Below are 18305 nucleotides of genomic sequence, written 5' to 3'. Positions count from 1 at the left end.
CAGCTTTGTCTTTGTGGTGTGTGGGGAAATGATTCTTGTGGGGTCCAGTTGGTGCACCAACTTTGGGTGTGTTGTTGGTGCTGTCTGCCCTGAATGTGGGGCATGTGTCTGGGTGGTTAGGGAGGCAGGGCTGCTTTAATAATCAAACCTCCCAGGTGTTCCCAGAGATTCAAGGTTGTTGCAAGAGTCTAAGCCTTCATTTCAGTTTTGCCCCAGATTTTCTCTGCTGCTGACCCACAAGTGCCTGGCATTGATGTAGCATCCCTCGGTTTTCCGAGTGGGCTCCCCTTCTCAGCTGTGATCTTCCAGGACCTCTGCTGAGGGAAGGTTGTGCTGTGTCACAGGTGCGCGCCGTCCCTCAAGGGAAGCCCCGGGCCGCCGGGCTGTGCAGGGGTGCTCCCAGCCTGATGCAAAGATGGCTGAATGGGGCGTCTCAACCCCCCACCCCTTTTCACACAGCTCCGCCTTTCCAGCTTCAAGACAACTAGCCGTGTATGCACCCAAGGCCACTGTCCACGGCTGATATTGTGGTGTGTGCCCGGTGCCGTGGTATATACTCCTTGTCACGCTAGTTTCCTGGCGCGGCTCTGGGTTGTGGGTCTGGCCCCGGGCAGGAGTATCTCCAGCCCGCCGGGGAGCCAGCTGCAAGCAGCACGGTTTCTTTCTCCTTTTGACTCTCCCCTCTGCCCCCCTGGCCCTGAGGGAATCAGCAGCAGGCTGTCCTCCATGCCAGACACTGAGAGGTTGGCACAGCCTGCTCCTGCCATGCTTCACTGAGCGGTTCTCACTGTCATAACTGCAGCCACTCCTGGGTTGCTTTTTTTTTTTTTTTTTAAAGTACTAGTCCATCACCAAATGCCAACCCCCAGTTTCCCCACACCACAGCGCGGCCGTGGAACTTTCAGCCGGCTTACTTGTTTCAGAATGCGGACTCCCAGTTTCACCAAGTGCATGGTCCCTGTGGTTTTAGCAGACCTTGTCCAGCTGGTGCATCGCTGGAACTGGTGTTCTGGGTCACTTTCTGGTTTTTATCTAGTATTTTTCACAGAGGTGTTTTTTTGCCCTGTCTCACCTAGCCGCCATCTTAGGTTCTCTCATGTTCATTTTTCAGACTTTCACTTCATCCCCCACTTTGTTTAATCCTGGAACATTTACTGATTTTATCAGAATCAAGCAATGTAGATCAACAGCCTGGCCATCCTAGCTCTCACTAGCTCTCTCTCTGCCTGCAAGCAGCCGCATGCCCATGTTGTCAAGATTGCCAGGCATCTGTTCCTGTCTCCTTATCCCATTCATTTTGTTTCTCTCCCTCTACACACACTTACACACATGTGTACATGCACAATTTTTTTTCCTCTGAACCATTTGAGAGTAAATTGTAGATATCATGACACTTTACCTTAAATGCTTCAATGTGTATTTCTTTAGAATAAGGATATCTTCTTAAATAACTGTAGTATAATTACCAACTTCAGCAAATTTAGCATTGTTACCATTCTTTTATCAAATCTACCGTTGAATACCAGTTTTTTCAATTGATCCATCAGTGTCTTCTAAACACCTCCCGCTGTATATTCCAAGATCAGTAATTGCACTTAGTTGTCCTGTTTTTCATCTCCTCTAAAATGGAACATTTCTATAGCCTTTCTTTGTCTTTCATGATATTTATATTTTTCACAACTTGCAGTTCCCTCTCCCCTCTTCTTTTTAAAATAGAATGTTCTTCATTTTGGATGTTTCCTCCCGATTTTATTCAGGTTATTCATACCAGGCCAAAATAATATGTAAGTGGTGTATTCTTCTTAGGACATTGTATCTGGAAGTACACAATGTCTATCAGCCCCTCATTACTGATGCTACTTTTGATTTCCCAGTCAAGATGCCTATTTTCTCCATTGTATAGTTACTATTAATTTCCCTTGCAACTAGTAAACAGCTGTGGAGATACACTTTAAGACCTTGGAAATATCCTGTTCCTCATACAAATTTCCCTCTAGATTTAATGTACATTCTAATATAATTCTTGCCTGAAGCACTCTACTATGATGTTGCAGTATGATGACTTTTCCAATTGCAGCACTCCCTCCATGTCTACTAGTCAACCTGTGGCATTCTACTCTAAGCAAGAGCCTCCCACTCCCCCCATTTATTTATCTATTTATTCACTATCAGGATAGACTCATGGATTCCTGTTTTTTTAAATTGTTCTATAATTCATTACTGTTTAATTGTTTTAATGTTTGGATTGTCCCGGATTTGGCCAGTAGGAGTCCCTGATTGGTTATTTAAAATTAATGACTAGTAGCAGATGCTATTTTTGTCGGCCTTGGGCCCTTTTGGTAGGATGCAGGCTTCTAGTTTTAGGATAGATTTCAGAACGAACATATTTGTTGTTTTTCTCTTACAGTCTGGAGAAAAGAAGAAGGATGATGAAACAGTTGATAGCCTAGGTATGAAGTTCTGTCTCTTTTGGAATAAAGCAGGAGTTGCAAATTCAAACGCTGGCAGGAGTTAGGCAGGTAACATAAATGTGTGATGGGGACCGAGAAAGACTTGTACACTGGAGAGCACAATGCTCTCTATTTGCTAGCTGTCACTCACCTGGCTGATAGGTACCGTGAGGGAATGTGGGCCTAGTATTGTTGGGTCTGTCTTCCTTCTATCCTCCCCTGTTCCCTGCAATTTGAAGTTAGAAATTCATATTATTTAGTGGAGGCTTCTGAGAATATTAAAAATTAATTTAAAAGTTTTTCAAATTGTATGATCCTAACAAAATAGGATTCTGCAACCAGTTATTAGTTTGTGATTTCTGGAATAAAGTAAATGGATTGTCTATATCATTTGCTTTTTGTGAGTATTTGCTTGAGGTTCCAGGTGTAATTTTGATGCTAAAGGGAAGATCTAAGTGTATGTTAAAAGGAAGATTGGCATTATTCCCTTCGATCAAAGACTTTGTTACTTTCATAGGCCCCCTGGAGAAAGGACAAGTAAAAAATGAGGCTCTTAGAGAACTGAGAGTGGAGCTCAGCAAAAAACACCAGGCCCGGGAACTGGATGGATTTGGGCTTTATCTGTAAGTGTTAACAGTCGTTTGGAACTTTCTATAATATATTCTCCTGAGTAGAAAGGAGATGTTATAAAGTATTGATTTCTCCTGTGAATTTTTTCCTTCTTTCCTAGGTATGGTGTGGTCCTTCGAAAACTGGACTTGGTGAAAGAGGCCATTGATGTGTTTGTGGAGGCTACTCATGTTTTGCCTTTGCACTGGGGAGCTTGGCTAGAACTCTGTAACCTGATTACAGACAAAGAGATGGTAAGTTGAGATGAGCTATGTGAAAAACCCTGTGGTCCAATCTTATGTAATTCTGTAATAATGTGAGGTGGGAGGTGTTGCTAAACCTTTGGCTATAGCTAGCTTTTTACTGCTTATCCTTTCCATTTCACTGTTGTGGAATTTATGTCTTCATTTGAAAGTCTAATGTCTAACTTTTGTTCAGAAGTTGCTGATGGATTTGCATCATAGTATTCAGAATATTTTTTCACATTCATGTTTCTACATTCATGCTTATTGTAACTTGTTTTATAGACTAAATGCTATTACAGATTCTCTCTTAATTCCACAGATGCTATAGGAGAGGTTTCTCTATCAAAAATTGTCTTTAAAACATTTTTCAGGTCTCTTCTCAGCTTTCATGGGATTCTACAAAGATTTGGAAATTTGTTTGTTAGTGGAATAATATATATGAAATTGCTTTATAGACAGCAATCATTTTATTAGTCATTATTAGAGGACATTGTAGAGTTTATTTTACTGTTCTTCATTATTATTGGAGGTGACAATAGACTTTCTTTTGTTGAAACTGAAAAGCCAAAAGTTTGGCTGATTCCCCTGATAATGACAAATGCTAATAACTACTAAATCTGTGCCTGAAATCTTATCTTGATTTATTTTTATTTACCTATCTCTGCCTACTAGACTTTCATTGAAAGCTGTGTTGTAACCCTGAACTCAAAATATATAAAACCAAATTTCTCACCTTGCCTACCAAATTCTCTTTTCTTCCTCCCAACTTGATTGACTCTTTCAATAGCATCACTATTTCTCAAGACTCCCTGAGAGTCATATTTGTCTCTTTTCTTTCTCTTAGCCCCTTTTATCTGGTCAGTTAGCAGACATTGCCCTGGTTCCTTTCTTGTATGCATCCCTTTCTCTTGGTTTCCTTTGCCATTTTGGTTATCATCTCAAATTTAGATTGCTTGTAAGAGCTTTCTCTCAAGCTGTCCCGTTTTCATGCTCTCATTTCCAAGCCATCCTGCATACTGTTTCCAAACTTATTCTTAAAACACCTATGGCATATTCTCTCTCCAAAAATTTGCAGGGGTTTCCTACCACATCCCATTTCCTCTTGTACCATAGAACCCACCCTACCTGTTCAGTTTTATTTTTCACTACTTCCGAGCACATGGCCTCCCCTTAAATCAGGCTACCCACCCACAGTCTTCATGCCTATTTTGCCTCTGCTTATGTTGTTGCCCTTGCCCAGAATGTTGTCTTCTTTCTCTTCTCCTCCTTTTTTTCTATTCAAATCCCACCCATCCTCTAAGACTCACCTCAAACCACATCTTTTCTTAGAAGGCCCCTCTAGGTTGGTCATTCTTCTCTATTGTGCTTGTAAATCATATTGCTCAATATTAGCACTTAAGTGTGTTCCTCTCTCTTCTGCTGCCAGCTGAAGTTCCTATCTTTGCCAGACACCTGGATGAAAGAATTTTTTCTGGCTCATATATATACAGAGTTGCAGTTGATAGAAGAGGCCCTGCAAAAGTACCAGAATCTCATTGATGTGGGCTTCTCTAAGAGCTCATATATTGTTTCCCAAATTGCAGTTGCCTATCACAATATCAGAGGTGAGTGAATAAGGACAATGAAGTACCATCGAACCCTGAAAGGCACACTGTGTTGTTTTCTCAGCTATCTCCTTTTTGCAGATATTGACAAAGCGCTCTCTATTTTTAATGAGCTAAGGAAACAAGACCCTTACAGGATTGAAAATATGGACACATTTTCCAACCTTCTTTATGTCAGGGTGAGCTGCTTCTCTTGCTTGGACTTAAGCCTTTTTGTGCTTTAATATCCTGGGTTGGATTGTTACCCATTAAATTAGCTACAAGAAAAATAATTTTGGGGATTCCTCTCATGCTTAGATCATCTTTCTCTTTTCTTCCAGAGCATGAAATCTGAATTGAGTTATCTGGCTCACAACCTCTGCGAGATTGATAAATACCGTGTAGAAACATGTTGCGTAATTGGTAAGAGTTACAATATTTTCTTTGAAAATTTATCTTTATTGTAAGTAACATATAATATAAAAATAACAATAATAACAATATAAAAGTGTCAAGGGTAACAATATTATATACCATATACCATTGAACATGAAAGTTCACTGTAATCCCACTGCCAGAATTGTTTGGTAAACATGACTCCAGAATATTGTGTGAGTACTAAAAGTATATGTCCGTGTGTGTAGTTTGCTTTTAAAAATTAAATTATTATATATATTGCTTTGTAACTTCCTTTTTTTTTAAATTAAAAAAATTTTTAGTCCATTTGTCCATGTTGGTATATTTAGATTTGTATTTCTTTTTTAGTGCAGTTTTATTGAGCTATATTCATACCCCATACAGTCCATCTGAAGTATACAGTCAATGGCTCTCAGTATCATCACCTAGTTGATCACTCTATTATTAACTCCTTGTAATAGTGTTGTACATTTGTTCTAGTTCACGAAAGAACTTTTTAATATTTGTACAGTTAATCATAGTCATCATCTACCACAAGATTTGCTATGTTAGATTTGTATTATTTTTGATGACTGTCTAGCATTTAATTATAGGTATACCATCATTTAAATTTAATTGTTTCCTATTATGTAAGTTGTGGCTAGTGTTTGTTAGTACAAACATTGCTGCAGGAAACATCTTTGTTACGTGTACATTTTATTTTTGCATGCTTATGTAATTATTTTTATGTAGTAAGTTCCTAGCAGTGAACAACTGTCAAAAGTACATATGTTTTAAAATTTAATACAATAAAATGTTTGTTAAGAATTTCCAATCCTAAGAAAAGAGATGTGAGGGCTTATTTCCATATATCAGGGTTTCCCAACTGTGATGGTTGGGTTCATATGTCAACTTGGCTAGGTGACCCAGCTGTCTGGTCAAGCGGGCACTGGCCTGACGATTGCTGTGAGGATGCTTGAGGCTGGTTAATAAACCAACGGGCTGGTTTGTTGGATCATCAGTCAATTGACTGCAGCTGACTGATGACTCATCAAGGGGCGTGTCTTCCACAATGAGAGAATGCAATTGGCTGGATTTGGTCCGGGTGATCAGTTGAAGGCTTATAAGCCAGACGGTTAGAGAACCTTCACTTCTTCTTCGGCTGCCCAGTGAAGCATTTCCTGGGGAGCTTGTCGAAGTTGCCGGTTTGTTTCCTGAGGAGTTCGTCGAAGTTGCCGGTTCGTTTCCTGAGGAGTTCGTCGAAGTTGTCGGTTCGTTTCCCGAGGAGTTCATCGGACATCTTCCTTGGAGTTGACAGTTTGTTGACGGCTCTGCAGAATTTGGACTCGTGCATACCCACAGTTGCGTGAGTCACTTTTACAATTTGATAATCAGAGACATCTCTCATTGATTCTGTTTCCCAAGAGAACCCTAACTAATACAACTTGGTACCGAGAGTGATTCTTGAGAAACGGAATCTTAAAATGGGCTTTTACAATTTGTTTTCTACTCTGATTAGATTCAGAGGCACTAATGACTCTATTTCCAGTAATCAAGAGGGCACCGACAGTCCATGGCAGGAGTTGGCAAAGGAAATATGCAAAATAGCACCATTTGATTCTCCTAATTGTACTCTAGTACGAAGCAAGGCTCTGGGTAACAGTGTTTTCGACACTTTCATGGAGTTTTGCAGTATTAAGAGATATAATGATGTTGGCTGGCTGCTCTTAGATACTTTGGATACAGTTGTAAGAGAAAGGGATGAGCTAAAGGCTTCAAATTCAAAACTTGAACGCCATATGACAGATGTAAAGGGTTCCATGTGTGCCCTGAAAGAAAATCTTATTTCCTGTGCCCGCAGACTGGAAGTTTCTGAAAATCAGATGCAGACTCTCATTGTTGAAGTAGTACATTTACAACGTAAACTAAAATCTCAACCTCTCAGGGTGTCTGCTGTTAAAGTAAAGGCATTGATTGGAAAAGAATGGGATCCGGAAACTTGGGATGGGAACATATGGATTGATAATAATGACAGTGAGGACATTGGAACCCTGGATTCTGCTGGGTCATTGTTAGATTTACCTGTAGAGGACTGTCCTGGGGAAACAGCTTCTCTACCTCCAGTCTGCCCTAAGGAGCCTGCCACCCAACCCCCACCTAAGGAGATTAACCCTTCAGTGCCTGCTAATCCTGTAATCACCTCCCCTGAGGAAGCAGCCCTCACTCTTTTGTCTGGAGAGATTAATCCTGTTTTAAGAGATGAAAATGCAACAGAATGTCCTGAGGTGAATGGCTTGAGAGATAATTCTAACTCTTTTCATGACCCACCCCCACCACCAGTTTTTGCTTCAAGACCTATAACTAGGCTCAAGTCCCAACAAGCCCCAAAGGGTGAGGTACAAAGTGTGACCCATGAGGAAGTACGCTATACTCCAAAAGAACTGTATGAGTTTTCCAACTTATACAGACAGAAACCAGGGGAATATGTGTGGGAATGGATATTGAGAGTGTGGGATAATGGTGGAAGGAATATAAGGTTGGATCAGGCTGAATTTACTGATATGGGTCCACTAAGCAGAGATTCTGCATTCAGTGTTGTAGCTTGAGGGGTTAGAAAGGGTGTTAACAGTTTGTTTGGGTGGCTGTCTGAAACATGGATCAAAAGGTGGCCGGCATTACCAGAGGTTGAAATGCCAGAACTGCCCTGGTACAATGTGGAGGAGGGGATTCAAAGGCTTAGAGAGATTGGAATGTTAGAGTGGATTTATCATGGAAGACCTGCTCACACAGCCCTGGAATGTCCAGAGGACACACCTTTTACCAGGACTGTAAGGAATAAATTTGTGAAACTAGCTCCATCATCCCTGAAGAGCTCTGTAGTCGCCCTTCTCTGTAGGTCAGATATTACTGTAGGAACTGCTGTCACTGAGCTGGAATCCTTAAACACAATGGGGATAATCGGGTCCCGAGTCAGCAGAAGCCAAGTGGCTGCAGTTAATCGCCACAGACAAGGTGGGCATGGCTACCATAATGGAAAACAGGCTCAAAGCAGCAATCAAAATAATATGATTCGCAGAGACTTATGGCGTTGGCTAGTGGATCATGGAATCCCAAGTAGTACAATAGATGGGCAATCGACTAAATTCTTGTTTGAACTATATAAGCAGAAGAATTCTAGGTCACGTGAACAAAAGTCTCCCTTGAATTACAAAAACAGAGAGTCACGGCCCCTTAATCAATTCCCAGACTTGAGGCAGTTTACAGATCCAGAGCCCCTTGAATGAAGGGAAGGCCGGGTACCCTTAGGGAAGGACCCTGTTACACTGCCAAAAATTTATACTATTAATCTTCCTCCCAGCCTTCCCCAGGGGGACCTACGGCCTTTTACCAGGGTGACTGTGCATTGGGGAAAAGGAAATGATCAGATATTTTGTGGATTATTAGACACTGGGTCAGAAGTGACGTTTATTCTCGGAGACCCAAAACGTCACTCTGGTCCACCAGTCAGAGTTGGGGCTTATGGAGGTCAGGTGATTGATGGAGTTTTAGCTCAGGTCCGTCTCACAGTGGGTCCAGTGGGTCCCTGGACCCATTCTGTGGTTATTTCCCCAGTGCCGGAATGCATAATTGGAATAGACATACTCAGCAACTGGCAGAATCCTCACATTGATTCCCTGACTCCTGGAGTGAGGGCTATTATGGTGGGAAAGGCCAAGTGGAAGCCGCTAGAACTGCTCCTGTCTAGCAAAATAGTGAACCAGAAGCAATACCAGATTCCTGGAGGGATTGCAGAGATTAATGCCACTCTTAAGGACTTGAAGGATGCAGGGGTGGTGATTCCCACCACATCCCTATTCAACTCTCCTATTTGGCCTGTGCAGAAAACAGATGGGTCTTGGAGGATGACTGTGTATTATCGTAAGCTTAACCAGGTGGTGACTCCAATTGCAGCTGCTGTTCCAGATGTGGTATCATTGCTTGAGCAAATCAACACATCCCCTGGTACCTGGTATGCAGCTTTTGATCTGGCAAATGCTTTTTTATCAATTGCTGTCAGCAAGGACCACCAGAAACAGTTTGCATTCAGCTGGCAAGGCCAGCAGTTTACATTCACGGTGCTACCTCAGGGTTATATCAACTCTCCAGCCCTATGTCATAATATTGTCCGCAGGGATCTTGATCGTTTCTCCCTCCCACAAGACATCACACTGGTCCATTATATTGATGGTATCATGTTGATTGGACCTAGTGAGCAAGAAGTAGCAACTACTCTAGACTTGTTGGTGAGGTATTTGCGTGGCAGAGGATGGGAGATAAATCCAACAAAAATACAGGGGCCTTCCACCTCAGTAAAATTTCTAGTGTCCAGTGGTGTGGGGCCTGTTGAGATATTCCTTCTAAGGTGAAGGATAAGCTGCTGCATCTGGCCCCTCCTACAACCAAAAAAGAGGCACAACGCTTAGTTGGCCTCTTTGGGTTTTGGAGACAACATATTCCTCATTTAGGTGTGCTACTCCGGCCCATTTACCGAGTGACTAGAAAAGCTTCTAGTTTTGAGTGGGGGCCGGAGCAAGATGAGGCTCTGCGACAGGTCCAGGCTGCTGTGCAAGCTGCTCTGCCGCTTGGACCATATGATCCAGCTGACCCAATGGTGCTGGAAGTGTCAGTGGCAAATAGAGATGCTGTTTGGAGCCTTTGGCAGGCTCCTATAGGAGAATCACAACGCAGGCCCTAAGGATTTTGGAGTAAAGCTTTACCATCCTCTGCAGATAACTACTCTCCATTTGAGCAACAGCTGTTGGCCTGCTACTGGGCCTTAGTAGAGACAGAACACTTAACCATGGGCCACCAAGTTACCATGAGACTGGAGTTACCTATCATGAGCTGGGTGTTGTCTGACCCACCAAGCCATAAAGTTGGGCGTGCACGGCAGCACTCCATCATAAAATGGAAATGGTATATACGAGATAGAGCTCGAGCAGGTCCTGAAGGTACAAGTAAGTTACATGAGGAAGTGGCCCAAATGCCCATGGCCCCCACTCCTTCCACCTTACCTTCTCTTTCCCAGCCCATAGCTGTGGCATCTTGGGGAGTTCCTTACAGTCAGTTGACTGAGGAAGAGAAGACTCGGGCCTGGTTTACAGATGGTTCTGCACGATATGCAGGCACCACCCGAAAGTGGACAGCTGCAGCACTGCAGCCCCTTTCTGGGATGTCCCTGAAGGACAGTGGTGAGGGGAAATCCTCCCAGTGGGCAGAACTTCGAGCAGTGCACCTGGTTGTTCACTTTGCTTGGAAGGAGAACTGGCTAGAGGTGCGTTTGTGTACTGATTCCTGGGCTGTTGCTAATGGTTTGGCTGGATGGTCAGGGACTTGGAAGGAACATGATTGGAAGATTGGTGACAAAGAAGTCTGGGGAAGGGGTATGTGGATAGACCTTTCTGAGTGGGCAAATAACATGAAGATATTTGTGTCCCATGTGAATGCTCACCAGAGGGTGACTTCAGCAGAAGAAGGTTTTAATAACCAAGTCGATAAAATGACCCGTTCGGTGGATGCCAGTCAGCCTCTTTCCCCAGCAACTCCTGTCATTGCCCAATGGTTTCATGAACAAAGTGGTCATGGTGATAGGGATGGAGGTTATGCATGGGCTCAGCAACATGGACTTCCACTCACCAAGGCTGACCTGGCCACGGCCGCTGCTGAGTGTCCAATCTGCCAGCAGCAGAGACCCACACTCAGTCCCCGATATGGCACCATTCCTCGGGGTGATCAGCCTGCTACCTGGTGGCAGGTTGATTACATCGGACCACTTCCATCATGGAAAGGGCAGTGATTTGTTCTTACTGGAATAGACACATACTCCGGATATGGGTTTGCCTTCCCTGCACGACATGCTTCTGCCAAAACTACGATCTGTGGACTTACAGAGTTCCTCATCCACCGTCATGGTATTCCACACAGCATTGCTTTGGACCAAGGAACCCACTTCACAGCAAATGAAGTGAGGGAATGGGCACATGCTCATGGAATTCTGTGGTCTTACCATGTTCCCCATCATCCAGAGGCAACTGGGTTGATAGAACGGTGGAATGGCCTATTGAAGACTCAATTACGGTGCCAACTAGGTGGCAATACCTTGCAGGGTTGGGGCAGTGTTCTCCAGGAGGCTGTGTATGCTCTGAATCAGCATCCACTCTATGGTGCTGTTTCTCCCATAGCCAGGATTCATGGGTCCAGGAATCAATTGGTAGAAACAGGAGTGGCACCACTCACTATCACTCCTAGTGATCCACTAGGGAAATTTTTGCTTCCTGTCCCTGCAAGTTTAAGCTCTGCTGGTCTGCAGGTCTTGGTTCCAAAAGGAGGAATACTTTCACCAGGAAACACAACAATAATCCCATTGAACTGGAAGTTAAGACTGCCACCTGGCCACTTTGGGCTTCTTATGCCTCTGAATCAACAGGCAAGTAAGGGGATTACTGTACTGGCTGGGGTGATTGATCCTGACTATCAAGGGAAAATAGCACTGTAACTACACAGTGGAAGTAAAGAAGAATTTTCCTGGAATACAGGGGATCCCCTAGGGCGTCTCTTAGTACTACCATGCCCCATGATTCAAGTCAATGGAAAACTGCAACAACCCAAACCAGGCAGGACTACCAATGGCCAAAAAACTTCAGGAATGAAGGTTTGGGTCACCCCACCAGGCAAAGAACCATGGCCAGCTGAAGTGCTTGCTGAGGGTAAAGGGAACATGGAATGGGTAGTGGAAGAAGGTCATGATAAATATGAACTACGGCCACGTGACCAGTTACAGAAACGAGGACTATGATGACATGAATATTTCCTCCTTGTTTTGTTATGATTATGTTTGTATTTGTCTGTAAAGCAAATATCTTTGCTTTCTTCTCTGTCTTATCCCCTTATCATATGGCATAAGCTGTAACGTTCATTTTGAAGGTATGGTTTTAGGTAATGTGCATAACTGCCAAGTTGACAAGGGGTGGACTGTGGTGGTTGGGTTCATGTGTCAACTTGGCTAGATGACCCAGCTGTCTGGTCAAGCGGGCACTGGCCTGATGATTGCTGTGAGGATATTTGAGGCTGGTTAGTAAACCAGTGGGCTGCTTTGTTGGATCATCAGTCAATTGACTGCAGCTGACTGATGACTCATCAAGGGGCGTGTCTTCCACAATGAGAGAATGCAATTGGCTGGATTTGGTCCGGGTGATCAGTTGAAGGCTTATAAGCCGGACGGTTAGAGAACCCTCACTTCTTCTTCGGCTGCCCAGTGAAGCATTTCCTGGGGAGCTCGTCGAAGTTGCCGGTTTGTTTCCTGAGGAGTTCATTGAGCCCATTCGTCGAAAATCCCAGTTCATTTCCTGAGGAGTTCATCGAAGTTGCCGGTTCGTTTCCTGAGGAGTTCGTTGAAGTTGTTGGTTCGTTTCCCGAAGTGTTCATCGGACATCTTCCTTGGAGTTGACAGTTTGTTGACGGCTCTGCAGAATTTGGACTCGTGCATACCCACAGTTGCGTGAGTCACTTTTACAATTTGATAATCAGAGACATCTCTCATTGATTCTGTTTCCCAAGAGAACCCTAACTAATACACCAACCTTGGCATAACTGAAATTTTGGGCTGGATACTTTTTTGAGTTGGAGGCTGTCCTGTGCATTGTAGGATATTTAGCAGTATCCCTGGCCTCTGCCTATTAGATTCCAGTAACCCCCTTCCAAAATGTTGCCAAATGTCCTCTAGAGTGCAAAACCAGCACTGCCCTAGTTGAGAACCAGTGCCCTATCTTCTTGGCTGCACTGTGTGGCCAAATAATGGATTGACATAGACAGATGAATTGTCATCCCTGGATAAATATAAGCTTGTTTAGTTATGATCAAAAGCCTAGGTTTCCTGGAGGTGAAGTGGAGATCCCTGTTCTTGGATGTTTGTGGTGACACTACTTTGGGATCATATATTTGTACCTTTCTAGGTTAGTATGTTGCTAGTAAATTGATGGAATTTCAGTTCATGTTTCATTCAGTACATTTTTCCAGCCCTTGAAGAAGTCATCATTTAATATGGGAAGTTAACATTAAAAAAATGTAATAAGTCCTATGGGAACAGAGTTAAGGGAAGAGATAAATGATCTTTTCAGTAGTAGGGCATTATGAATAAATCATAAAGTCCATTAAGGTGAGGATGGAATTCCAATTTGTTTAGAAAACATCTGTTGAATATTTCTGTGCCAAGCACTGTGCTTTGTATTGCTGTACCAACCCTGATTGCCTATTGAGGAAGACCGACAAGAAGATAGCTAATTCAATGGGTTGAGTATTTCAATTGAGGTAAACATAGGATGCTACAGGAGTACATAGGAAGGGTATTCAGTCCAGTCAGAGAGTAGAGAAGGCTTTTCAGAGAACACTATACTTGAGGGATGAGCAGGAGTAAAATAATTCAAGAAGAGAGGGAAAGGTTGATCCAGAGGAAGGGCATCACAGTGCAGAGGCATTGAAGTGTGAAATAGACTGTGTGCTTGAACTACAGTTAGTTCAGTGTGTCTGAAGCATGATGTGGGAGGTAGGAATGGACTGTGATAGGGGACGGTCAAAATACAGCCTGCTGTCTTTCCTTGGGACCCACAAATAAACCCTGTGCTCAGGACTGTGTTAGTCTGAGTCCTAGGATAGGATGATAAATGTGGGCTGATTCCCTTTTCTGGAGTGCCTAGAAATAAAAAACATATCCCATAGCAGATAGTGGACTGCTGGCACATTCCTTCCCCCTTTGTCCCAAGCATATGTAAAATTCACTGGAGAGAGTCTAGCCAAAGTATGTCCATTTTATGTCACCTGGCTCACCCCCACTGGTGCATCTGTTTCCAGCAGGGAGGGAGTGGTCCCTCTACTACTGCACAAGCTGTGTTTGTAGAACATCTTCCTGCTTTGCACAGATCAGGACCTGCTAGCCTGGGGGACCGACATCCACTAGTGAAGCTGGCCTTGCCCTGTCTCTTTACTATGTGAGTAAATGTTTTTTCATCAGAGCCTGTGTGAGTACTGCTTTTGCTGGTAACCCTGACCTGCAAAGCATGGAATATGTTGGGACTTGAGGAATCCTATTCCTCGTGACAGGCCTTGTTATGCTCTTGCTACATTCTCTGCCATGAGACCCCCTCCTTTGGAGGATCTAACAGGTGTCGCTCTTCCTGACTCACAGTTTGGCACAGGGATCAGGCTGCTGATGGTTCAGCATATACAGAAAGCGGCCAGATCTGAAAGAGCCTTTTATGCCTTGCTAATTTGGATTTTATTATTAAGGCAGTAAGAGTCCACTGAAGGGTTTTAAATCAAGAAGTGAGGAAAGTGTTCAGATTTTCATTTTAAAATGACAGCGTGACACAGTGTTGTGGGAGGATTAGGAAAAGGGTAAGACTAGAGGCAGCGAGACCAGCTAGGAGGCTGTTGCAATAATCAGTTCTAAGGATGATGAGAGCCTAAGCTGAGGTTTAGGCAGGAAAAATGGAGAGAAGCAGTTGGATTTAGAAGATACTTAGGAAGTAGAACCAGTAGGAGTTGGTGGTTCGGTAATCGAACTGATAACAATACCCTTTGGAAGAAGGGAAATAAAGGTAGGAGAGATAATGAACAGTTCATCTTTGTTTTAATTAAATCCAGTTTTATTGAGATATATTCACGTACCATACAATCATCTAGGGTGTACAATCAACTGTTCATAGTACCATCATATAGTTACGCATTCATCCCCCCAATCAATTTTTTTTATTTTTGCTTTTGTTATTTTTTATTCTCATTTTTTAAATTCAGTTTTATTGAGATATATTCACATACCATACAGTCATCTATGGTGTACAGTCAACTGTTCACAGCAGCATCATATAGTTGTGCATTCATCACCCCAATCTATTTTTGAACATTTTCCTTATACCAGAAAGAATCAGAATAATAAAAAGAAAGGTAAAAAAGAACACCCAAATCATCCTCCCCCTTCCCAACCTATTTTTCATTTAGTTTTTGTCCCCATTTTTCTGCTCATCCATCCACACACTGGATAAAGGGAGTGCAGTCCACAAGGTTTTTACAATCACACTGCCACCCCTTGTACTCTACATTGTTATATAATCATCTTCAAGACCCAAGGCTACTGGGTTGGAGTTTGGTAGTTTCACATATTTACTTCTAACTATTCCAATATATTAAAACCTAAAAATTGTTACCTATATAGTGCGTAAGAATGTCCGTCAGAGTGACCTCTCAACTCCATTTGAAATCTCTCAGCCACTGAAGCTTTATTTCATTTCATTTCGCATCCCCCTTTTGGTCAAGCAGATGTTCTCAATCCCACGATGCTAGGTCCAGATTCATCCCCGGGAGTCATATCCTGTGTTGCCAGGGAGATTTACACCCCTGGGAATCAGGTCCCACATAGTGGGGAAGGGCAGTGAGTTCATCTGCCAAGTTGGCTTAGCTAGAGAGAGAGGGCCACATCTGAGCAACAAAGAGACTCTCAGGGGAAGACTCTTAGGCACAATTATAAGGAGGTTTAGCCTCTCCTTTGCAGTAACAAGCTTCATAAGGGCACGCCCCAAGACAGATGGTTTGGCATACCAAGTAGTCAGTCCTTAATGTTTGTGAGAACATCAGTAACAATCCAGGTGAGGAAGTCCAAAACTTCTGCATTTTCCCCCAGCTTCTCAGGAGGTCCCTGCATATATATATTTTTTCTCCACTCAGATTACTTTGTGATGTGTCACTATTTCACTCTAACCTATACAAACCTACCATATCTTACTTCCTATTCAAAGTTCCATGTAATTGTGGTGTTGGAACAAACTGACTGCAGAAGTTATACTGTTTAGAAAATATAGATCCCTACATCAAATAAACATCTCTTCCCTTGGTCTCACATGGAAGTTGAAGTTTTAACACACAGTCAGTTTCAACCTTTACTCTTTGGCCCGATTTGCCCTAGTCTTAATCAGATCTGCTTCATTCATATCTCTAATTGAAGTCTGGGCTCTTTTTTGGCTTTTTTTTTTTTTTTTTTTTTTTTTAAAACAGTTGCTGTATGCGTTAATACTGACATTCATATCTGCCGAGCTCTAGCTCTGAGTTTCAGGTGTCACGCAGATACCCAATGTTCCAGAGACCAGTCAGGTTATACACAAAGGGATTGGCATCACAGAGTTTAGAGATAGCCATTACAATTCAGGAATAGATTTGACTGCTGTAAGAGCTTACAATCTAGGGACCATTACAATAATCATTCCCCTGTTAGGCTGTGCTCTAAGATTCAATTCTGAGTTTACACATTGTGGTTAGTCTGTATTGGTGAAGCATTATAGTGTTTGCCTTTGTTTCTGGTGTACTTCACTGAAAATGCTGTCTACAGGATCCATTCACCTCCTTGCATGTCTCACAGCTTCACTCCTTCTCGTAGTTGCTCAATTTTCCATTTTATGCATACACCACAGTTCACCATTCTGTTCCTCAGTCGGTTTACCCTTAGGTCACCTCCACCCATTGCATATCATGAATACTGCCTCCATAAACAACAGTGTGCAAATTTCCGTTCATGTCTCTGCTCTCAGATCTTTCAAGTACAAACCCCATAATGAGGTTGCAGGAACTTATGGCCCCCACATACTTAACCTATAGACTTATAGCCAATTAAAATCAGAGGAGGCACATATGAAGAGTAATTTGCAGCTTAATATAGGAATTTCTTTTTTTTTTTTTTATTAATATTTAAAGTAGAACTCCTTAATGAACTGTTTTTTTCCTCATTGTTTCCCTAGTACCCAGCATAGTTTCTGGTGTATAGTCAATAAATGTATGGTGAATTCAACCTGCCTGTTAAAAATAAAGAAAAGGGAAAGTTAGATATGACAAAATATATACTTCATCTTTCACATTGTAGCCAGTTCAGAGGAAGTCAAAAGGAGAAAGGATAGAGACAAGGAAGAGAAACCGAGTACCTGAGACAGAATGAAACAACTTGAGTAGAGTGATCTCAAGATTATCCTACTCGTTTAGCCCTTGCTCCTGCTTTTTTTCCTTGATGTTAATTGCTTCCTTCTGTACTCTTTCATGGGTCCCAATCTCTGAGAGGCAGCATTTTGTATATATAATAAATTATATATATAATAAGTATATATGTTTGTATCATACAGCTGATACTACAGTACAGCATGGTAGTTAAGAGCTTGGACTTTGGAGACAGACTGTCGAAGTTTGAATCCTGGTTCTGCTACTAACTAGCTCTGTGACCTTGGACAAGTCACCTAACCTCTCTGTGCTATAGCTTCCTCATCCATAAAATGAGAATATAGTAGACCTTCCCTCATGCAGTCATTGGGTGGATTAAATAAATTAAAAGTAATAAAGTACTTAACAATAAAAGTTGCCTTGCACATTGTAGTCATTCAGTACATTTTAGCTAATGCAATTGATCCAAAATTAAAAAAAAAACAAAAACAAACTCATCTAGTCATCTGTTTAATCTTTGCCCAGAACATGCCTATTCTGACTTTGTTAACATCTCCTTTGTCATCCTTAACTGATATCTCTGCCCCACTTCTTCTCCTACTCTTATCTCTATTACAAAAGTTAACCTTTGGGCACTCTGCCTAGAGTCTGCTTACTCTTCCATCTCTGAGTCAGCAGCAGAAGCCAAGATATTCTTGTGTAGGACATAGAGCCCTACATCTTGCTTTTTTCCAGATGAACAAGAAATTGAATTTGAGCTTAAATGATCAGGCACCAGATGCAGACAAGAGATAGAGATGATTTCTCCTGAATCAAGCTAAAAGCTGGATCTAGACAGATTTTTTTTTAAGAAATTTTATTTTGAAATAAATTCAAACTTACAGGAATAGTTGCAAAAACAGTACAAACCCCATACATAGAACTCCAGCATACCCCGACCCTCTCCCCCGATACCCCACCTTTAACATCCTGTCACACCACCATTTCTTTCTTTCCCTCCCTCCCTGCCTATC

At 42.4% G+C, this 18305-nt stretch overlaps 1 protein-coding gene across 2 annotated transcripts in view; it reads left to right on the top strand.

The window, feature by feature from the left end:
- The window catches only part of CDC23 (cell division cycle 23), a 54328-nt gene that overhangs the window by 27637 nt on the left and 8386 nt on the right, over window positions 1-18305 (top strand). Inside the window, exons 4-9 of one of the 2 annotated variants that reach the window (XM_037801745.1) lie at window positions 2408-2450; window positions 2968-3073; window positions 3181-3313; window positions 4731-4908; window positions 4990-5087; window positions 5229-5310. In XM_037801745.1, coding sequence (XP_037657673.1) covers window positions 2408-2450; window positions 2968-3073; window positions 3181-3313; window positions 4731-4908; window positions 4990-5087; window positions 5229-5310 — 640 coding nt within the window. The remainder of the gene's footprint in view (window positions 1-2407; window positions 2451-2967; window positions 3074-3180; window positions 3314-4730; window positions 4909-4989; window positions 5088-5228; window positions 5311-18305) is intronic. The other variant, XM_037801746.1, reaches the window with a different exon arrangement.

This window comes from Choloepus didactylus, chromosome 13, assembly GCF_015220235.1.
Source record: "Choloepus didactylus isolate mChoDid1 chromosome 13, mChoDid1.pri, whole genome shotgun sequence".
In the NCBI taxonomy this organism is placed as follows: Eukaryota; Metazoa; Chordata; class Mammalia; order Pilosa; family Megalonychidae; genus Choloepus; species Choloepus didactylus.
This window is presented reverse-complemented; position numbering and strand designations above follow the sequence as displayed.